The sequence below is a fragment of the Rana temporaria genome, chromosome 7 (genome assembly GCF_905171775.1).
Source record: "Rana temporaria chromosome 7, aRanTem1.1, whole genome shotgun sequence".
Lineage (NCBI taxonomy): Eukaryota > Metazoa > Chordata > Amphibia > Anura > Ranidae > Rana > Rana temporaria.
Window position 1 is genome coordinate 203,257,040 of NC_053495.1, and position 17,014 is coordinate 203,274,053.

Sequence of the window (17,014 nt, forward strand, 5' to 3'; positions counted from 1 at the left end):
GAGGCTTGACCTCACGTTTTTTGACGTTTTTTACACTGCGCATGCGCCGGGCGACTACATTTCCCAGTGTGCATTGTGGCTAAGTAGGCCGTACGGGCCTATTGATTTCGACGCGTACGTAAACGACGTAAATCCCGATTCGCGGACGACTTGCGCAAACAACGTAAAAAATTCGAACCTCGCGGCGGGAACGGCGGCCATACTTAACATTGTTATTCCACCTGATAGGTGGACTAACTTTAGGCGGCCTATCGCGTACGGAAACGACGTAACTTGACGGTGTAGGCCCGGCGTACGCTCGTAAATCGTCGGGAATCGGAGTAGTCCCTCAGTTACATAATCTAGGCCGGCCACAATGGAAGCGCCATCTAGCGGGCAAAATAAACATTGCAGCCTAAGATAGAATGGCGCAAGCCAGCCTATCTTAGATATGTTTAAGTGTATCTCTGTTAGAGAATACACTTAAACATAGGCCGGCTTAGATTCAGAGTTAGGTCGGCTTATCTGTAGATAAGCCGGCCTAACTCTTTGTGAATCTACCTAACAGTATGAACAGCGATCTGTCATTTTCCCATGTCAGTCCCCCCCCCCTTACAGTTAGAACACACCCAGGGAACATAATTAACCCCTTCCTCGCCCCCTAGTGTTAACCCCTTCCCTGCCAGTGGCATTTTTTATAGTAATCAGTGCATTTTTATAGCACCGATCGTTATAAAAATGCCAATGGTCCCAAAAATGCGTCAAAGGTATCCGAAGTGTCCGCCATAATGTCGGCAGTACCGAAAAAAAAATCGCTGATCGCCGCCATTACTAGTAAAACAAAAAATATTAATAAAAATGCCATAAAAATATGCCCTATTTTGTAGACGCTATAACTTTTGCGCAAACCAATCAATAAACGCTTATTGCGATTTTTTTTACGTAAAATATGTAGGAGAATACGTATCGGCCTAAACTGAGGGGGAAAAAAAATGTATATATATATTTTTTGGGGATACTTATTATAGCAAAACGTAAAAAATATTATTTTTTTTCAAAATTGTTGCTCTATTTTTGTTTATAGCGCAAAAAATAAAAACCGCAGAGGTGATCAAATACCACCAAATACCCCCCCCCCTTTTTTTTTTCCTTTGGTATATGTAATACAAAAGATTTCACATATATATTTTCTAAGCATTTTTTATTTGGGGTGAGGGGATGCTAATTTTAAATATGCCCCCCCCCCCCTTTTTTTCTCTCTCTTCGGTATATGTATTCTATTTATTTCAGTTTGAAATATAAATTTGCTATTTGTTTGACCACATTCAAGTCATTGCTCAGAGGGTCTTTAGAAAGTGACCTTTCCTGCCTTTGCAGCTTATTACTTTAAAAAAACTTTCTATATTCCTCAATAAGGCGATGGACTGTCGGATACTCTGATGAGAATACATTGAGAGTGCCTTCCTTGTATAAATATTAGAAAAATAATGACAAGTTGCCGCCGTGTCATTTACAGGAATTTACGTTTTTCAAGGACAAACGTGGACTATAGCAGATTCAATTCAATCATGAGCCAACTGAGATACAGACACCATCTGTCAGCACAGAGAGTGCCGGCCGCGCCTAAGGCCTCGTACAGACAACCGAACATGTCTGTTTCTGTTCGGTCGACTGTACGGCCGAGCGGACAGGTTTCCAGAGGACATTTGTCCAGCCGACCGTTTTGCGGCCGACAAATGTTTCTTAGCATGCTAAGAAACATGTCCACTGGAATCCTGTCCGTCGGACATGTTCGGTCGTCTGTACAGACTCACCGTACATGTCCGAGCGGCCGCCATCCCTCGCATGCGTCGAATCACTTTGACGCATGCGTGAAAGCATTGAACTTCCAGGGCCGCGCACGTCGCCGCGTCATCGTCGCGGCGACGGCGCGGCCACGTCCCCGCGTATCGTGTACACAGGGATTTCTGTCTGATGGTGTGTACAACCATCAGACAGAAATCTCCGGCCGGACATGTCCGCTGAAAACGGTCCGGCGGACCGATTTCAGCGAACAGTCCGGTCGTCTGTACGAGGCCTTAGAAGATTTTAGTTACATATCGGAGATGTTATTTAAATCTGAACCCTGGAGAAGTAAAAATCATACCCCCCAGTAGTAGGACTCCCCCTGCACTGCAAGAGTTAAATGTGTTTGTTTGCCCACGGTACCACGTACTTGTCCTTACCTTGTCCGTCACTCCTCTGGCAGCCAGCACTCTCCTCTTCCCTCTGATGCTCCGGGTGGTGGGTGGGCCCTTTGGGCCCTCACTAACAATGCAGGTCTGCTGGTCATGCATTGTGCATGATATATTCAAACCTACGGGCAGAACTTAGGGCTTTAGGGGAGGGGTTGCACAGAGAGGAGGAGCCTGCACAGGCGAGGGATAAGGAAAGTAAAACATTTTAATGGTACCCTAGATAAAAATTAGCTAAAACATTCTTCAACATGGCCTCTGTCATTATTATTTTCTGATCCTCTTCTCCTTCATTTGGTTTCCATTTCCATTCACCTACTTTACTTTGTACCCTTTGATCTTTTTCTTAATTTCCCTTTCTCATACTGTACCCTCAGTTTCCTTTGTGTTCCCTCTTCCCTTCACTTTTTATTCCCTGCACTTCTCTTCTTTTGCCTTCCTTTTGCTTCCTTCTCTTTATTTTCTTTCACTCACTTTCCCTTTATTTATTTTTCTTTCCCTTTCTTTTTTTCCTTTCCTACCCCCTTCACATCATTCCTTCTCTCCCTTGCCCTCCTTTCTTTGCCTCACTTAATTTTGTTTCCTTCCTTCTCCTTGCATCCTTTCTTTTCATTATTTTTCCTTCCCTTTTCCCTCCCCTTCCTCCATTTCCGGTCCCTTTTTGTTCCCTCTCTTCTTTTTCCTTTCTGCCTTCCTGATTTTATTTTCTCTTTCCCCCCTTTTATTCTTTGTCTTGATTCCTTTATTTTCCCTTCCTCTACTTCTTCTTTCTCCCCACTTTTCTTTCCTTCATTCCTTTAAATTCTCTTTCTTTTACTTCCTTCCCTCCCTACCTGTTTATCTATTTTTCTTAATTTCCTTCTTTTCATTTCTTGTTCACTCCTGGTCTATTTTCCTTTTGTTCTCTTTTTTTCTCTCTCCATTCCTTTGTCCAACTCCTGTTTCGGTTTTCCTTTCATGTGCTCTCCCTTTTTTCCTTTCCCTTCCTGATTTTATTTTCCCTTTTTCCCCTCACTCATTTTGCTTGTATCCCTTCCTTTTCCATTCATTTCCTTTTTCCTTCCCTTCCTTTATTTCATTTTCTTTTCCCCACTTTTTTTTTCTTCATCCTTTTCCTTTCGTTTTCCATTCCTTCCTTTCATGTTCTTCCCTTCTCTTCATTTCCTGTTCTCTCCTTTTTATGGTCTATTTTTTTCTATTCTCTTTTCCTTCTCCCATTTCTGTTGACCCTCTGCTGTTTAATTTCTTATCTGCATCTTCTTCCTTCATTCCTTTGCTTTCCCTTCCCCTTTCTGAATTTAATTTCCCTTTTTCCCCTCACTTCCTTTTCCTTCATTCTGTCCTTTTCCCTTCCCTTACTTTCACTTCCTTTCTTTCTTTAACTTACTTTCTCTCACTTTCTTTCCCTTTGTAATTTTCCATTCCCTTCCCTTCCTTTCTTCTTTTCACTTCCATCCCATCCCCTTTTTTTCCTGTTTCCTCTCCTGTTTCATTTTTTCCTTATACCTTTTCTTCATTCCTTTCCTTCTCCTTCCTGACTTTATTTACCTTTTTTTCCCTTTGGCTTCATTCCTTCCTTTTCCATTCCTTTATTTTTTTCTTCCTTGTCTTACTTTCTTTAATTTTCTTTTGCCCACTTTCATTTCCTTTCTTTTCCATACCTTCCTTTCATGTTCTTCCCTTCCTACTTATTTTCTTACTTACCTCCTCTTCATTTCCTATGAACGCACACGTGTGTTTGCTATGGCGAACGTTCATTCGCAAAACATGTGCGCGCATTCTTGCACACACGGGAGCGGCCATATTGGAAATTGTCAGGCCTACGGGCAACTCTCCTCCAGCTAGTCTCCTGATACCTTCATTCCGTCTTTTTCCCTTCCCTTACTTTCACTTCTTTTCCTTTCTTTAGCTTCCTTTCTCCAACTTTTCCTTCATTCCTTTCCTTTTCAGTCCTTTCAATTCCTTTCTTTCACTTCCTTTCCTTCCTACATTTTTTTTTCCTTACATTTCTTCTCTTCATTTAATTTTCTCTCCTTTGTGATTTGATATATTTTTCATCTTTTCCTTCTCTTTCCCTTTGTTCCCCTCCTGTTTTATTTTCCCTTCCGCCACTTCTTTGCTTTTCTTTTACGCACCCAGGGCCGATCCTAGGCAGGGTGCACAGGGTACATTGCACCCAGTCGCCTGCAGAGGTGGGGGCGCCAAACATCCAACAGATTCTCTAACAGAAGCCCTCTCTGTGTCCATCACAGAGGCCCCCCCTCCAGGTCCCAATAAAGTACTGTGCTCCTCTTCCTGTAATTTGTTTATTGTTAAAGCGGTTGTATACCCACATATGCAATTTTTTATTTTTTTACACCTGCAAGGCAAAATACATAGGGCTGGATTCAGCAAGAATCTATAGATACGCCACGTAAATTCAAAGCTGCGCCGGCGTATCTTCTTTCTGTATTCAGAAAGCAAGATACGCCAAAATTAGGCTAAGATCCGACTGGTGTAAGTCTCTTACGCCGTCGTATCTTAGGGTGCATATTCACGCTGGCCGCTAGGTGGCGCTTCCGTCGTTTTCACCGTAGAATATGCAAATGACCTAGATACGCCGATTCACAAACGTACGTGCGCCCGGCGGAATTTTTTTACGACGTTTGCGTAAGGCTTTTCCGGCGTAACGTTGCTCCTGCTTCTATGAGGCGTACGCAATGTTAAGTATGGACGTCGTTCCTGCATGCGCCGTTCGTAAAAAATATCAAATACGTGGGGTCACACTAAATTTGAATAAAACACGCCCACATCATCCAAATTTGAATTAGGCGGGCTTACGCCGGAGCACATACGTTACGCCGCCGTAACTTAGGGCGCAAGTTCTTTCTGAATACGGAACTTGCGCCCTAATTTACGGCGGAGTAACGTATCGGAGATACGTTACGCCCGCACATTATTACGCAAATCTATCTGAATCCGGCCCATAATGAGCTAGTATGCGGCGGTGTCGTAACTTCCGCGGGAGACTTCAATTTGGCAAGGTCCAGCAGCTTCCGGTCCTTTAGCCGCAATCAGCGGCGCATTGCGAGGGGAATATCTCCTAAACCGTAGAGGTTTAGGAGATATTCTCTATTAGGTAGATTCAGGTACATCGTGGAAAACTTTAGGCTACGCCGCCGTAAGTTAGCTAGGCAAGTACATGATTCTCAATGTACTTGCCTGCTAATGTACGGCGGCGTAGCCTAAAGCGGGCAGGCGTAAGGGCGCCGAATTCAAATGTCTTGGACGGGGGTGTGTTTTATGGTAATGAGGCTTGACCTCACGTTTTTTACGTTTTTTTTTTAATGCGCATGCGCCGGGCGCCTACATATCCCAGGGTGCATTGCGGCTAAGTACGCCGCACGGGCCTATTGATTTCGACGTGGACGTAAACTACGTAAATCCCGATTCGCGGACGACTTACGCAAACAACGTAAAAAATTTGAATCTCGCGGCGGGAACGGCGGCCATACTTTAACATTGTTATTCCACCTAATAGATGGAATAACTTTAGGCCTGCGAATGCCTTACGGAAACGGTGTAAATCGACTGTGGTGGCCGGGCGTACGTTCGTGAATCGGGGTATCAACTCACTTACATATTCTACGCCGACCGCAATGGAAGCGCCACCTAGCGGCCATCCGAAAAATTGCAACCTAAGATAGGACGGCGCAAGCCGTCTTATCTTAGATATGTTTAAGCGTATCTCTGTTTGAGCGTACGCTTAAACATACGTCGGCGTAGATTCTGAGTTAGGTCGACTTATCTACTGATAAGTCGGCCTAACTCTTACTGAATCTACCTAGAAACCTACAGGTAAGCCCCTATTATAGGCCCACCTGTAGGTAAAAGTAAAAAAAAAAGGCTATACAACCCCTTTAAGAGATCATGTAAGGATCCCAGGGTAATGAAGACTTTGTGGGGGAGCATCTCTGTGGTTGAGTCGTTGCCATAGAAACATTTGTAAAGGGGAGGAGTTAGTAAAATTACGACGCCCATGTGGGGGCGCCAGAAATATTTCTGCACCCAGGCGCCTGTGACCCTAGGATCGGCCCTGTATCTTGTTCTTTTTTTAATTCCTACAACTTTCCCTCCCATTTTCTGCCTGTCTTTTCTTTCTTTCTTTCTTGATCTTTTCCACTTTTTTTTTACTTTTTTTCTTTATTGCTACATTGTAAATGTCAGCTCCCTCCTGTACTGTAGAAAAATAATACTCGTGAGATAGGATATATGTGACAGTACATTTTCCTCTACCCCCTTGAAATCCATAGTTAAATCTTCCAACTCCGAGCGTTAATTATGCATCGCACCTGCAATCTCCTATACATCTTCAGACAGCGCTGTCAGCGCAGGGTTTATCGCTACATAAGAATGACGCATAATCGCTGGTCGAGGAGTTATAGGAAGATGTTCACATGACATTAAACAAGCTGACATTTTCCCCTTAATACAGATCTTAATTCTCCGGCAGGAACATATAGGTGTCCCATGTGTTTATTAATGTTGCCGCAGCGAAGACTATAATGATGTATCAAGGAATTGTGGGAAGGATTTCATTTGAATATATTTGAATATATTTTACAAAAAAAAAAAAAAAGAGCAGAGTGTGTAATATCTCCCCTCTGAGCACCAATAAATTGACTGCTATACAATTTCTCAGGAACATATTTATAATAAAAAATTGACAAATCCAGGAGCTTTCGCACGCCTTGATTTAACCGCGCTCCAGTCCTCACCCGTTGGCTGCCAATCAGCCTCTGCGTTCCTCTGTGCCATGACATGTATCTGCACCGGGTGGACAGGACCAATGTAGGACTTTGCATATGGAAATCTATTTGGGACAATAACACACACATTCTGAATGTGGTTGATTGCGTTTTACATGGGTTGGGTTGAGAAGCTTCCATGCTTTTGATTGGCTCATCCAAAATCAATGGGTCTCCCAATTGAAAAAGGCAGGATGGGGACAAGGGACTTGTCACTGGTATTGCCTCTGGGGGCTCCCTGCAGCTGATCTATTCCCCATCACTGACTTGCCATGCTTTCTCTGCACTGTCTCTGCATGTAGGCGGCCATCTTGGTAGAGGCAGGGCTTTTCTTTCCTCTGTTAGAGCCTCCAGCAAGGAGAACAGTGAGAGCATCACAGTAGTGACATCACCAAATTTCACTCCCAGAGGCGACTGGTGCTTAATTTTTTGGGGGGAAACAAATTTGGCCCCCCCCCCCCCCCCCCCCCCCTGGTCACTCAATCGAGTGCCCGCTAGATCGCCACTTCACTAGCCCACCAGGTCACCCACCAGCTCCGTACTTACCCCATCCAGGTCGCAGGTTTGAAGGCTTTCCCCCCTGTATCTCCTCCCGAGTCCAGGTGATCTGACGATATGGTTCCGGCTATCGAGATGATTCCTGTAAGGACTGCGCAGGCGCAATCCTTGCAGACGGAAATCACCGAACCTCCAGGGTGACGTGGAATTTGAGGTAAGTGGCCAGTCGGCCTCACGTCCTCGCTTCGCTCTGACGGCTCGCTGCGCTCGCTCGGCCTCCTGGCTCTTTTTTTAACATCCTCCAATCCAGGGGGATGTCAAGGAATGAGCCTGGATGCCGGCCGAGGTTTGGAGATTTCCGTCGGCAAGGATTGCGCCTGCGCAGTCCTTAGGCCCCGTACACACGAGGAGACATGTCCGATAAAAAGGGTTCGCGGACCGTTTTCATCGGACATGTCTCCTGGGAGCTTTTGGTCTGATGTGTGTACACACCATCAGACCAGAATCCCCGCGGACAGAGAACGCGGTGACGTAGAAGACACAGACGTTCTCAAACACGGAAGTGCAATGCTTCCACGCATGCGTCAAATCAATTTGACGCATGCGCGGGATTTCGGGACGCTGGTTACACGTCATAACCAGCGGACATGTCCGATTAGGTGTACTAACCATCGGACATGTCCGACGGACATGTTTCCAGCGGACAAGTTCCTTAGCTTGCGGACCAGTTTCAGCGGACATGTTCGACCGTGTGTACGCGGCCTAACAGGAACCATCTCGATAGGGGAACCATACAGACAAGTCACCGGCAGTCGCGTCTCCTTCAGACCTATCGAGTCTTAGGACTCTCGGCCAATCGGGTCCTTGGACTCCCGGCCAATAGGGTCTCAGGACCTGCTTCCTGATTTCCGGGAGGAGAAGCAGGAAGACATTAGAGAATATTAATTCGCTGATGTCACACAAGTGGGTGGGCTCGGGCGCAGTGCAGCCAGGGGTCGGTTCAGGCAGAGTTTAAGCGTGGTCAGACCACGAATAGCAGATCAGCAACAGGATATCCAAAGAGGACGTGAGACATTTTAGCACCAGCTGCCACTGATCCTTAGACATGCAACATTTGGCGCCTCTGTCGATCGAACCACCAACGTGCCTTTTTAGACCTTTTTAAACTTATTCAACTATTCTAGTCGTGATGACATTTTTGAGTTCAAGTCCCACTGTGAGATGAACCTTCAATGTGTGTGTGTCTATAGTCAGCCTTATGTTACAATGAATTAGATTTTTCTAGGAAGTGTTTAACCACTGCACCCAAACAATTTTTTTTTATCATTTTCTTTCCACAAATAGAGCTTTCTTTTGGTGGTATTTGATCACCTCTGCGATTTTTATTTTTTGCGCAACAACTAAAAAAAGACCAGAAAATTTGAAAAAATAAGTACGTTTTCTTCCTCGATTACGGGCACTGATATGGCGGCACTTATGGGCACCGATGAGGTGGCACTGATCGGCACCGATGAGGCGGCACTGACGGACACTGATAGGTGGCACTGATAGGCGGTGCTGGTATGCGGCACTGATGGGCACTCATAGGCGGCACTGATGGGCACTCATAGGCGGCACTGGGCACTTATAGGTGGCACTGATGGGCACTCATAGGCGGCACTGATGGGCACTCATGGGTGGCACTAAGGTGTACTTATGGGTGGCACTGATGGGCACTGATAGGTGGGCACTGGGCATTGATGGGCACTGAGGGGTGGCACTCATGGACACTGAGGGGTGGCACTGATGGACACTGAGGGGTGGCACTGATGGCATTGCTGGGCATCACTTGTTGATCCCATATTGTGCCAGTCAGTGCCCATTTGTGGGCACCGATTGTCATCTATTTTAATTTTTTTTCTATTATTGCCCTCTTCCCTGGTGGTCCAGTGTGGGCTTCTGGTCCAGTGTGGGCATCCGAGGGAGGGCTGCGCTGATAAACAATCAGCGCGAACCCCCCCTGTCTGGAGAGCCGCCGATCGGCGCTCCTCTACTCGCGTCTGTCAGAAGTGAGTGAGGAAGAGCCGATCAAGAGAGCCGATCGGAGATGCAGGGTGTCAGATTGACACCCCGCATGACTGATCCCCGCGCTGAACCACTTCCCGGACGTCAATTGACTATTGACCGGGCGGGAAGTGGTTAAAGATAACACGATAAAACAAACCCAGATATGGAGACAACATGGTCCTTCAACTTTTGCTACACTACAAGTCCCAGCATGCTGTGACAAGCAGATCCCATAGCAGACAAGGACGCCGTTTTCTGATCTGCGAAGCTTGCAACACTTATTTGTTTGTAATTATCTGGTTTTATATGTGAAGGAATTCTTATCACACGTAACGGGTTTTAATGAGTTTCACTATAATTGCTCTTTATTATAATCCCCGGGTTCATTTATAGCGCGACGACATTTTCCTTCGCGCAGTTGGAGGGAAGAGTAATTACTGCAGATTATGATGCTTGATGTGATATAAATGGATTTCCGTTCTGAGTGAAGAAATTGAAGTTTATAGACAGGTTTATAGAAGCTTGCCATCGTCTGCAGATCGGATCTGTAGGGGTTAAATGTAAAATAAATTTAAAGCGTCATTCCGCCAACACCCGATAGTTCAGATTCGGGGGGAGAGTGATAGGCTGACCCCACCAGTGTAATAAAAATACATAAATACAAATAATAATACAAATAAATAATAAAATTATTTATTTGTATTATTTTTTTTTTTATATATATGTATTTTTATTATTAGTATACAATAATATTATATTTATTAATTAGTATTAATAAATAAATAATAATAAAATATTTCAATAATATGATATTTATTAATTATTATTATTATTATTATTATTATTATTATTATTATTATTAATAATTATAAAAATATTATAATAATATTGTATTTATTAATTATTATTAATAATAATAATAATAAAAAACTCTAAAGCTTGTTTTTAAAAAAATTGCACTCCCTTTTAAAACAAAATGCCATTCTTTCCTATCACTGTATATTTTAAAAATAAATATTGTATACTAATAATAAAAATACATAAATACAAATAATAATAAAAATACATAATAAAATTAATTATTTTTGTTATTATTTACATTTTTTATATTTATGTATTTTTATTAGTAGTATACAATAACATTATATTTATTAATTATTAATTAGTATTAATAATAATAATAATAATAATAATAATAATAATAATAATAATAACATATTGCAAAAATATGATATTTATTAATTATTATTATTATTATTATTATTATTATTATTATTATTATTATTATTAATAATAATATTTAATAACAATATTATATTATTATATTTATACATTTTTATTATTAATAATAATAATAATAATAATAATAATAATAATAATAATAATAAAAAAAAACTCTAAAGCTTGTTTTTAAAACATTGCACTCCCTTTTAAAACAAAATGCCATTCTTTCCTATCACTGTATATTTTAAACATAAATATTGTATACTAATAATAAAAATACATAAATACAAATAATAATAAAAATAAATAATACAATTATTTATTTTTGTTATTATTTAAATTTTTTATATTTATGTATTTTTATTATTAGTATACAATAAAATTATATTTATTAATTATTAATTAGTATTATTAATAATAATAATAAAATATTGCAAACATATGATATTTATTAATTATTATTATTATTATTATTATTATTATTATTATTATTATTATTAATAATAATAATAATACAAATATTATAGTATTATATTTATCAATTTTTATTAATAATAATAATAATAATAATAATATTAAAATATTGCAAAAATATGATATTTATTAATTATTATTATTATTATTATTATTAATAATAATAATAATAATAATAATAATAATAATAAAAATATTATAGTATTATATTTATCAATTTTTATTATTATTAATAATAATAATAATAATAATAATAATAATAAAAATCTCTAAAGCTTGTTTTTAAAAAAAATAGCTCTTCCTTTTAAAACAAAATGCATTCTTTCCTATCAGAATAGGGTTTTGCTTTAAGATGACCTTTACATCCTGTGACCTCAAACCGATTTCCTCCTTGCACCCCTCCCCCCCCCTCTGATCTTGTGTGATAAATAGTTGCCATTATCTGTCATTACCATTAATATTGTCTGTGTCTCCCCCCAGCGCTTCCTCCGCCTGTCATAAGATGCATCATTTCCATATTGGTTCGCTCGTTTTCATTATTCCAGATTGTGTTATTCATTTCCCTGCCATCCATCACTCTTTACTGTTACAGAACGGAGACTTAATATCTTTTGATGAGAACCCTTGTGATGTCATCGAGGTAAGCCTCGGACCGCGGAGAAATAAAATCAGTACAAGGATGAATCATGTTACAATGAAAGAGATCATTACAATCATGGAGCATGCTAATTCCAAGGGGCGCCATCATCAGTTTGATTGTCCTGTTAGGGGTAGGAGGATTTTTAAACGCTTTTTTGATACAAAATTACATTTTATTATTTTTTTATTCTAATTCAATCTACTTCTAATTCCATAATAGTTGCCTGGCTTCTGAATTCCATACTAATTCCCCCGTACACGCGATCGGAAATTCCGACAAGAAAAATCCGATGTGAGCTTTTGGTTGGAAATTCCGACCGTGTGTAGGCTCCATCGGACTTTTGCTGTCGGAATTTCGCCCCAACAAAAGAATGAGAGCCGGTTCTCAAATTTTCAGACGGAAAAAAATCGGAAATTCGGTTCGTCTGTTGCAATTCCGAAGCGCTAAATTCTGACGCATGCTCGGAAACAATTCGACGCACGCTCGGAAGAATTGAGCTTCATTTTCTCGGCTCGGCGTAGTGTTGTACGTCACCGCGTCACCTTGACGGTCGAAAGTTCCGAGAACTTTTGTGTGACCGTGTGTATGCAAGCCGAGCTTGAGCGGAATTCCGTCGGAAAAACCATCCAAGGTTTTTCCGACGGAAAATCCGATCATGTGTACGCGGCATAAAGCCTCGTACACGCGCACGGTTTTCTTGGCAAGAAAACTGCTGGCAGAGCTTTCTTGCTGAGAAAAGCGTGTGTGTGTACGCGGTTTTTAGGTTTCTCGTCGAGAAAACTGCCCAGAATCTAGACGAGAAAAATGGAGAACCTGCTCTCTATTTTCTCGTCGTGATTCTCGACAATGTTTTCCTGCCGAGAAACCCGAGCGTCTGTATACTTACCTGTTTCCATGGAAACCCGCGGGATGCTCGAAATTACTTTGCGCTTCCAAGGCATAGGTAGGGTGAAGCAAGATGGCTGTGACGGCATCGAATGTGACGAGCGCACGCTCGTCGTAGTCGATGACGTCACCGCGTTCGTGCCATTCAAAAGAACGGCGGTTCTTTTGAATCGTACGTCTGTACACTCGGCCGGCAAGAATATCTTGCCAGGAATCTCGTCAGGAAAAACAACGGGCCAGATTCACGTAAAATTACGGCGGCGTAACGTATGTCCTTTACGTTACTCCGCCGCAAGTTTTCATCGTAAGTGCTTGATTCACAAAGCACTTGCGTGTAAACTTGCGGCGGCGTAGCGTAAAGCCGTCCGGCGCAAGCCCGCCTAATTCAAATGGGGCGGGGACCATTTAAATTAGGCGCGTTCCCGCGCCGAACGTACTGCGCATGCTCCGTTTTGACATTTCCTGCCGTGCTTTGCGCGAAATGACGTCGCCCCGACGTAATGTTTTGAATGGCGTCGTGCGTAACGTACTTTCGTATTCCCGGACGACTTACGCCAAAAAATAAATAAATTGGAAATTCGACGCGGGAACGACGGCCATACTTTAACATGGGCTGTCTATTGTTACACCACCTAAATAGCAGCCGTAACTTGGCGACGCGAAAAGCCGACTAGCGATGACATAAGAGAATGCGACGAACGCGCGTACCTTCGTGGATCACCGTAAACAGCTAATTAGCATACCCGACGCGGAAAACGACGCGATCTCCACCCAGCGGCCGCCGAAGTATTGCATCCTAAGATCCGAAGGCGTACGAAGCCGTACGCCTGTCGGATCTTAGCCAAATGCCGTCGTATCTTTGTTTGTGAATTACAAATAAAGATACGACGCGGCAAATTTGAAAGTACGCCGGAGTATCAGCAGATACTCTGGCGTACTTATTCTGTGAATCTGGCCCAACGTTTTTTTTTTTTACTGACGAGAATCCCACTAAGACTAGGAATGAAACAAAATTGACTTTTGGCTTTGCCAAAATTTGGGTAAAATTTGATTTTTCTTTTTGCCAAATGCATCAGATTTATTGGGGTTAGTTGAGTTGACATGTTTTTGTAATGGTGCAATAGGTTTTTACAAAACCCTAAAAGCCAATTGCACCGTAAAAAAATAACCAGGTCAACGTCAGAAACCCCATTAACTCCAATGCATTTGGCAAAAAATCAAATTTTACCCAAATTTTGGCAAAGCGTCAATTTTGTTTCATTCCTAGTCTTGTTCTTTTCCTGGTCAGGCTCTGTGACTTTTCCCCCGTACACACGATCTGAAAATCGTACTATAAAATGCCGCTTTCGAATCGATCGTACGATAATCGGATCATTAGTACAGAGCTTTCAGGACAGTTCATCCGATATTATTCTTTTGGACATGCACAGAATTTTTTTTCGAAAATGCAATACAAGACATGACATCACTTCCGAATTTTTATTCTATCGTACGAGAATTTTCGTGACTTTTAAAAAAAAAAAAAACGGACGATCATCAGTCCTCCGATAATCTCATCGTGTGTACCGGGCATTAGTATGGAATTTACTAAAACTGGAGAGTGCAAAATCTGATGCAGCTCTGCATAGAAACCAATCCGCTTCCTGGTTCTTTTGTCAAAGCTTAATTGAACAAGCTGAAGTTAGAAGCTGATTGGCTGCCATGCACAGCTGCACCAGATTTTGCACCCTCCAGTTTTGAAAAATCAACCCCACAGTTCCTCTCAGTGACACCAACAATGGGTCATAGTTTCTCCCAGTAACACCAACTATGGGGCACAATTCCTCCCAGTGACACCAATGATGCGGCACAATTCCTCCCAGTGACACCAACGATGAGTCATAGTTCCTCCCAGTAACACCAACTATGGGGCACAATTCCTCCCAGTGACACCAACGATGGGTCATAGTTCCTCCCAGTAACACGAACTATGGGGCACAATTCCTCCCAGTGACACCAACGATGGGTCATAGTTCCTCCCAGTAACACGAACTATGGGGCACAATTCCTCCCAGTGACACCAACGATGGGGCACAATTCCTCCCAGTGACACCAACGATGGGTCACAATTCCTCCCAGTGACACCAAGGATGGGGCACAGTTCCTCCCAGTGACACCAACGATGGGGCACAGTTCCTCCCAGTGACAGAGACAATGGGGCATGATTCTTCCCACCCAATTATATCAAAAATGGGGCACAATTCCTCTCACTGATTCCAAAGTTGTGGCATTGTTTACTCCCACAGATACTTCCTCCTGCCACAGGCCATTCCCCTTAAATTTAAAGGACAGTAAACTGGCCCTTTGTTTAGAAAGTTTGGAGACCCCTGACAAGGTTTAGAGACCCCTGACAAAGTTTGGAGACCCCTGACAAGGTTTATAGACCCATGACAAGGTTTATAGACCCCTGACAAGGTTTAGAGACCCCTGACAAAGTTTGGAGACCCCTGACAATGTTTAGAGACCCCTGCCAAGGTTTATAGACCCCTGACAAAGTTTGGAGACCCCTGACAAGGTTTAGAGACCCCTGACAAGGTTTAGAGACCCCTGACAAAGTTTGGAGACCCCTGACAAGGTTTGGAGACCCCTGACAAGGTTTAGAGACCCCTGACAAGGTATAGAGACCCCTGACAAAGTTTGGAGACCCCTGACAAAGTTTGGAGACCCCTGACAAGGTTTAGAGACCCCTGACAAGGTTTAGAGACCCCTGACAAAGTTTGGAGACCCCTGACAAGCTTTAGAGACCCATGACAAGGTTTATAGACCCCTGACAAGGTTTAGAGACCCCTGACAAGGTTTAGAGACCCCTGACAATGTTTAGAGACCCCTGACAAGGTTTGGAGACCCCTGACAAGGTTTATAGACCCCTGACAAAGTTTGGAGACCCCTGACAAGGTTTGGAGACCCCTGACAAGGTTTGGAGACCCCTGACAAGGTTTAGAGACCCCTGACAAGGTTTGGAGACCCCTGACAAGGTTTAGAGACCCCTGATAAAGTTTGGAGACCCCTGACAAGGTTTATAGACCCCTGACAAAGTTTGGAGACCCCTGACAAGGTTTATAGACCCCTGACAAGGTTTGGAGACCCCTGACAAGGTTTATAGACCCCCGACAAAGTTTGGAGACCCCTGACAAAGTTTGGAGACCCCTGACAAGGTTTGGAGACCCCTGACAAGGTTTGGAGACCCCTGACAAGGTTTAGAGACCCCTGATAAAGTTTGGAGACCCCTGACAAGGTTTATAGACCCCTGACAAAGTTTGGAGACCCCTGACAAGGTTTGGAGACCCCTGACAAGGTTTAGAGACCCCTGATAAAGTTTGGAGACCCCTGACAAGGTTTATAGACCCCTGACAAAGTTTGGAGACCCCTGACAAGGTTTATAGACCCCTGACAAGGTTTGGAGACCCCTGACAAGGTTTATAGACCCCCGACAAAGTTTGGAGACCCCTGACAAGGTTTGGAGACCCCTGACAAGGTTTGGAGACCCCTGACAAGGTTTGGAGACCCCTGACAAGGTTTAGAGACCCCTGACAAAGTTTGGAGACCCCTGACTTAGATCATACCTAATCAAGACGTTCTGACTTTTCTTTGACTTTCCTGACCTGCACACTGGTCACCAGTCAGTGGCTTGGAAAAGATTAAAGTCAGAGATTTAGCATAGAAATCAGGCAAGTAGTGTGTTACAATGTGGGTCCCCGATGGCTTCCACATATTTTTCTCATGAAAGGAATATTTTATGATCTACATCAGGGGTCTCCAAACTTTCTAAACAAAAGGGCCAGCTTACTGTCGTTCAAACCTTAGAGGGATGTTGGTATCAGTGGGAGGAATAGTGCCCCATTATTGGTGTCAGTAGGAAGAATAGTGCCTCATCATTGGTGCCAGTGGAAGGAATAGTACCCCATTATTGGTGTCAGTGGAAGGAATAGTACCCCTCATTGGTGTGGGTAGGAAAACTAGTGCCCCAGTATTGGTGTCAGTGGAAGGAATAATACCCTATCATTGGTGTCAGTGAAAGGAATAATACCCCATCATTGGTGTCAGTAGAATGAATATTACCCCATCATTGGTGTCAGTAGGAAGAATGGTGCCACATAGTTGGTGTCAGTGGGAGGAATAGTGTCTCGCATAAGAGAGTGGAACAGTGCCCCAAGGGCCGGATAAAGGCAAGCAATTCCGCATCTGGCCCCCCGGGCCGCGGTTTAGAG

The 17,014-nt window shown here is 42.8% G+C and overlaps 1 protein-coding gene across 11 annotated transcripts in view; it reads left to right on the forward strand.

Annotated features, from left to right (window-relative positions):
- DAB1 (DAB adaptor protein 1) overlaps positions 1 to 17,014 on the forward strand; it is an 815,805-nt gene that overhangs the window by 742,652 nt on the left and 56,139 nt on the right. The window contains exon 13 of one of the 11 annotated variants that reach the window (XM_040360848.1): positions 11,835 to 11,882. The exons of the other annotated variants lie outside the window; for them this stretch is intronic. Within the exon in view, the coding sequence (XP_040216782.1) occupies positions 11,835 to 11,882 (48 nt within the window). The remainder of the gene's footprint in view (positions 1 to 11,834; positions 11,883 to 17,014) is intronic. 11 annotated transcript variants of the gene reach the window in all.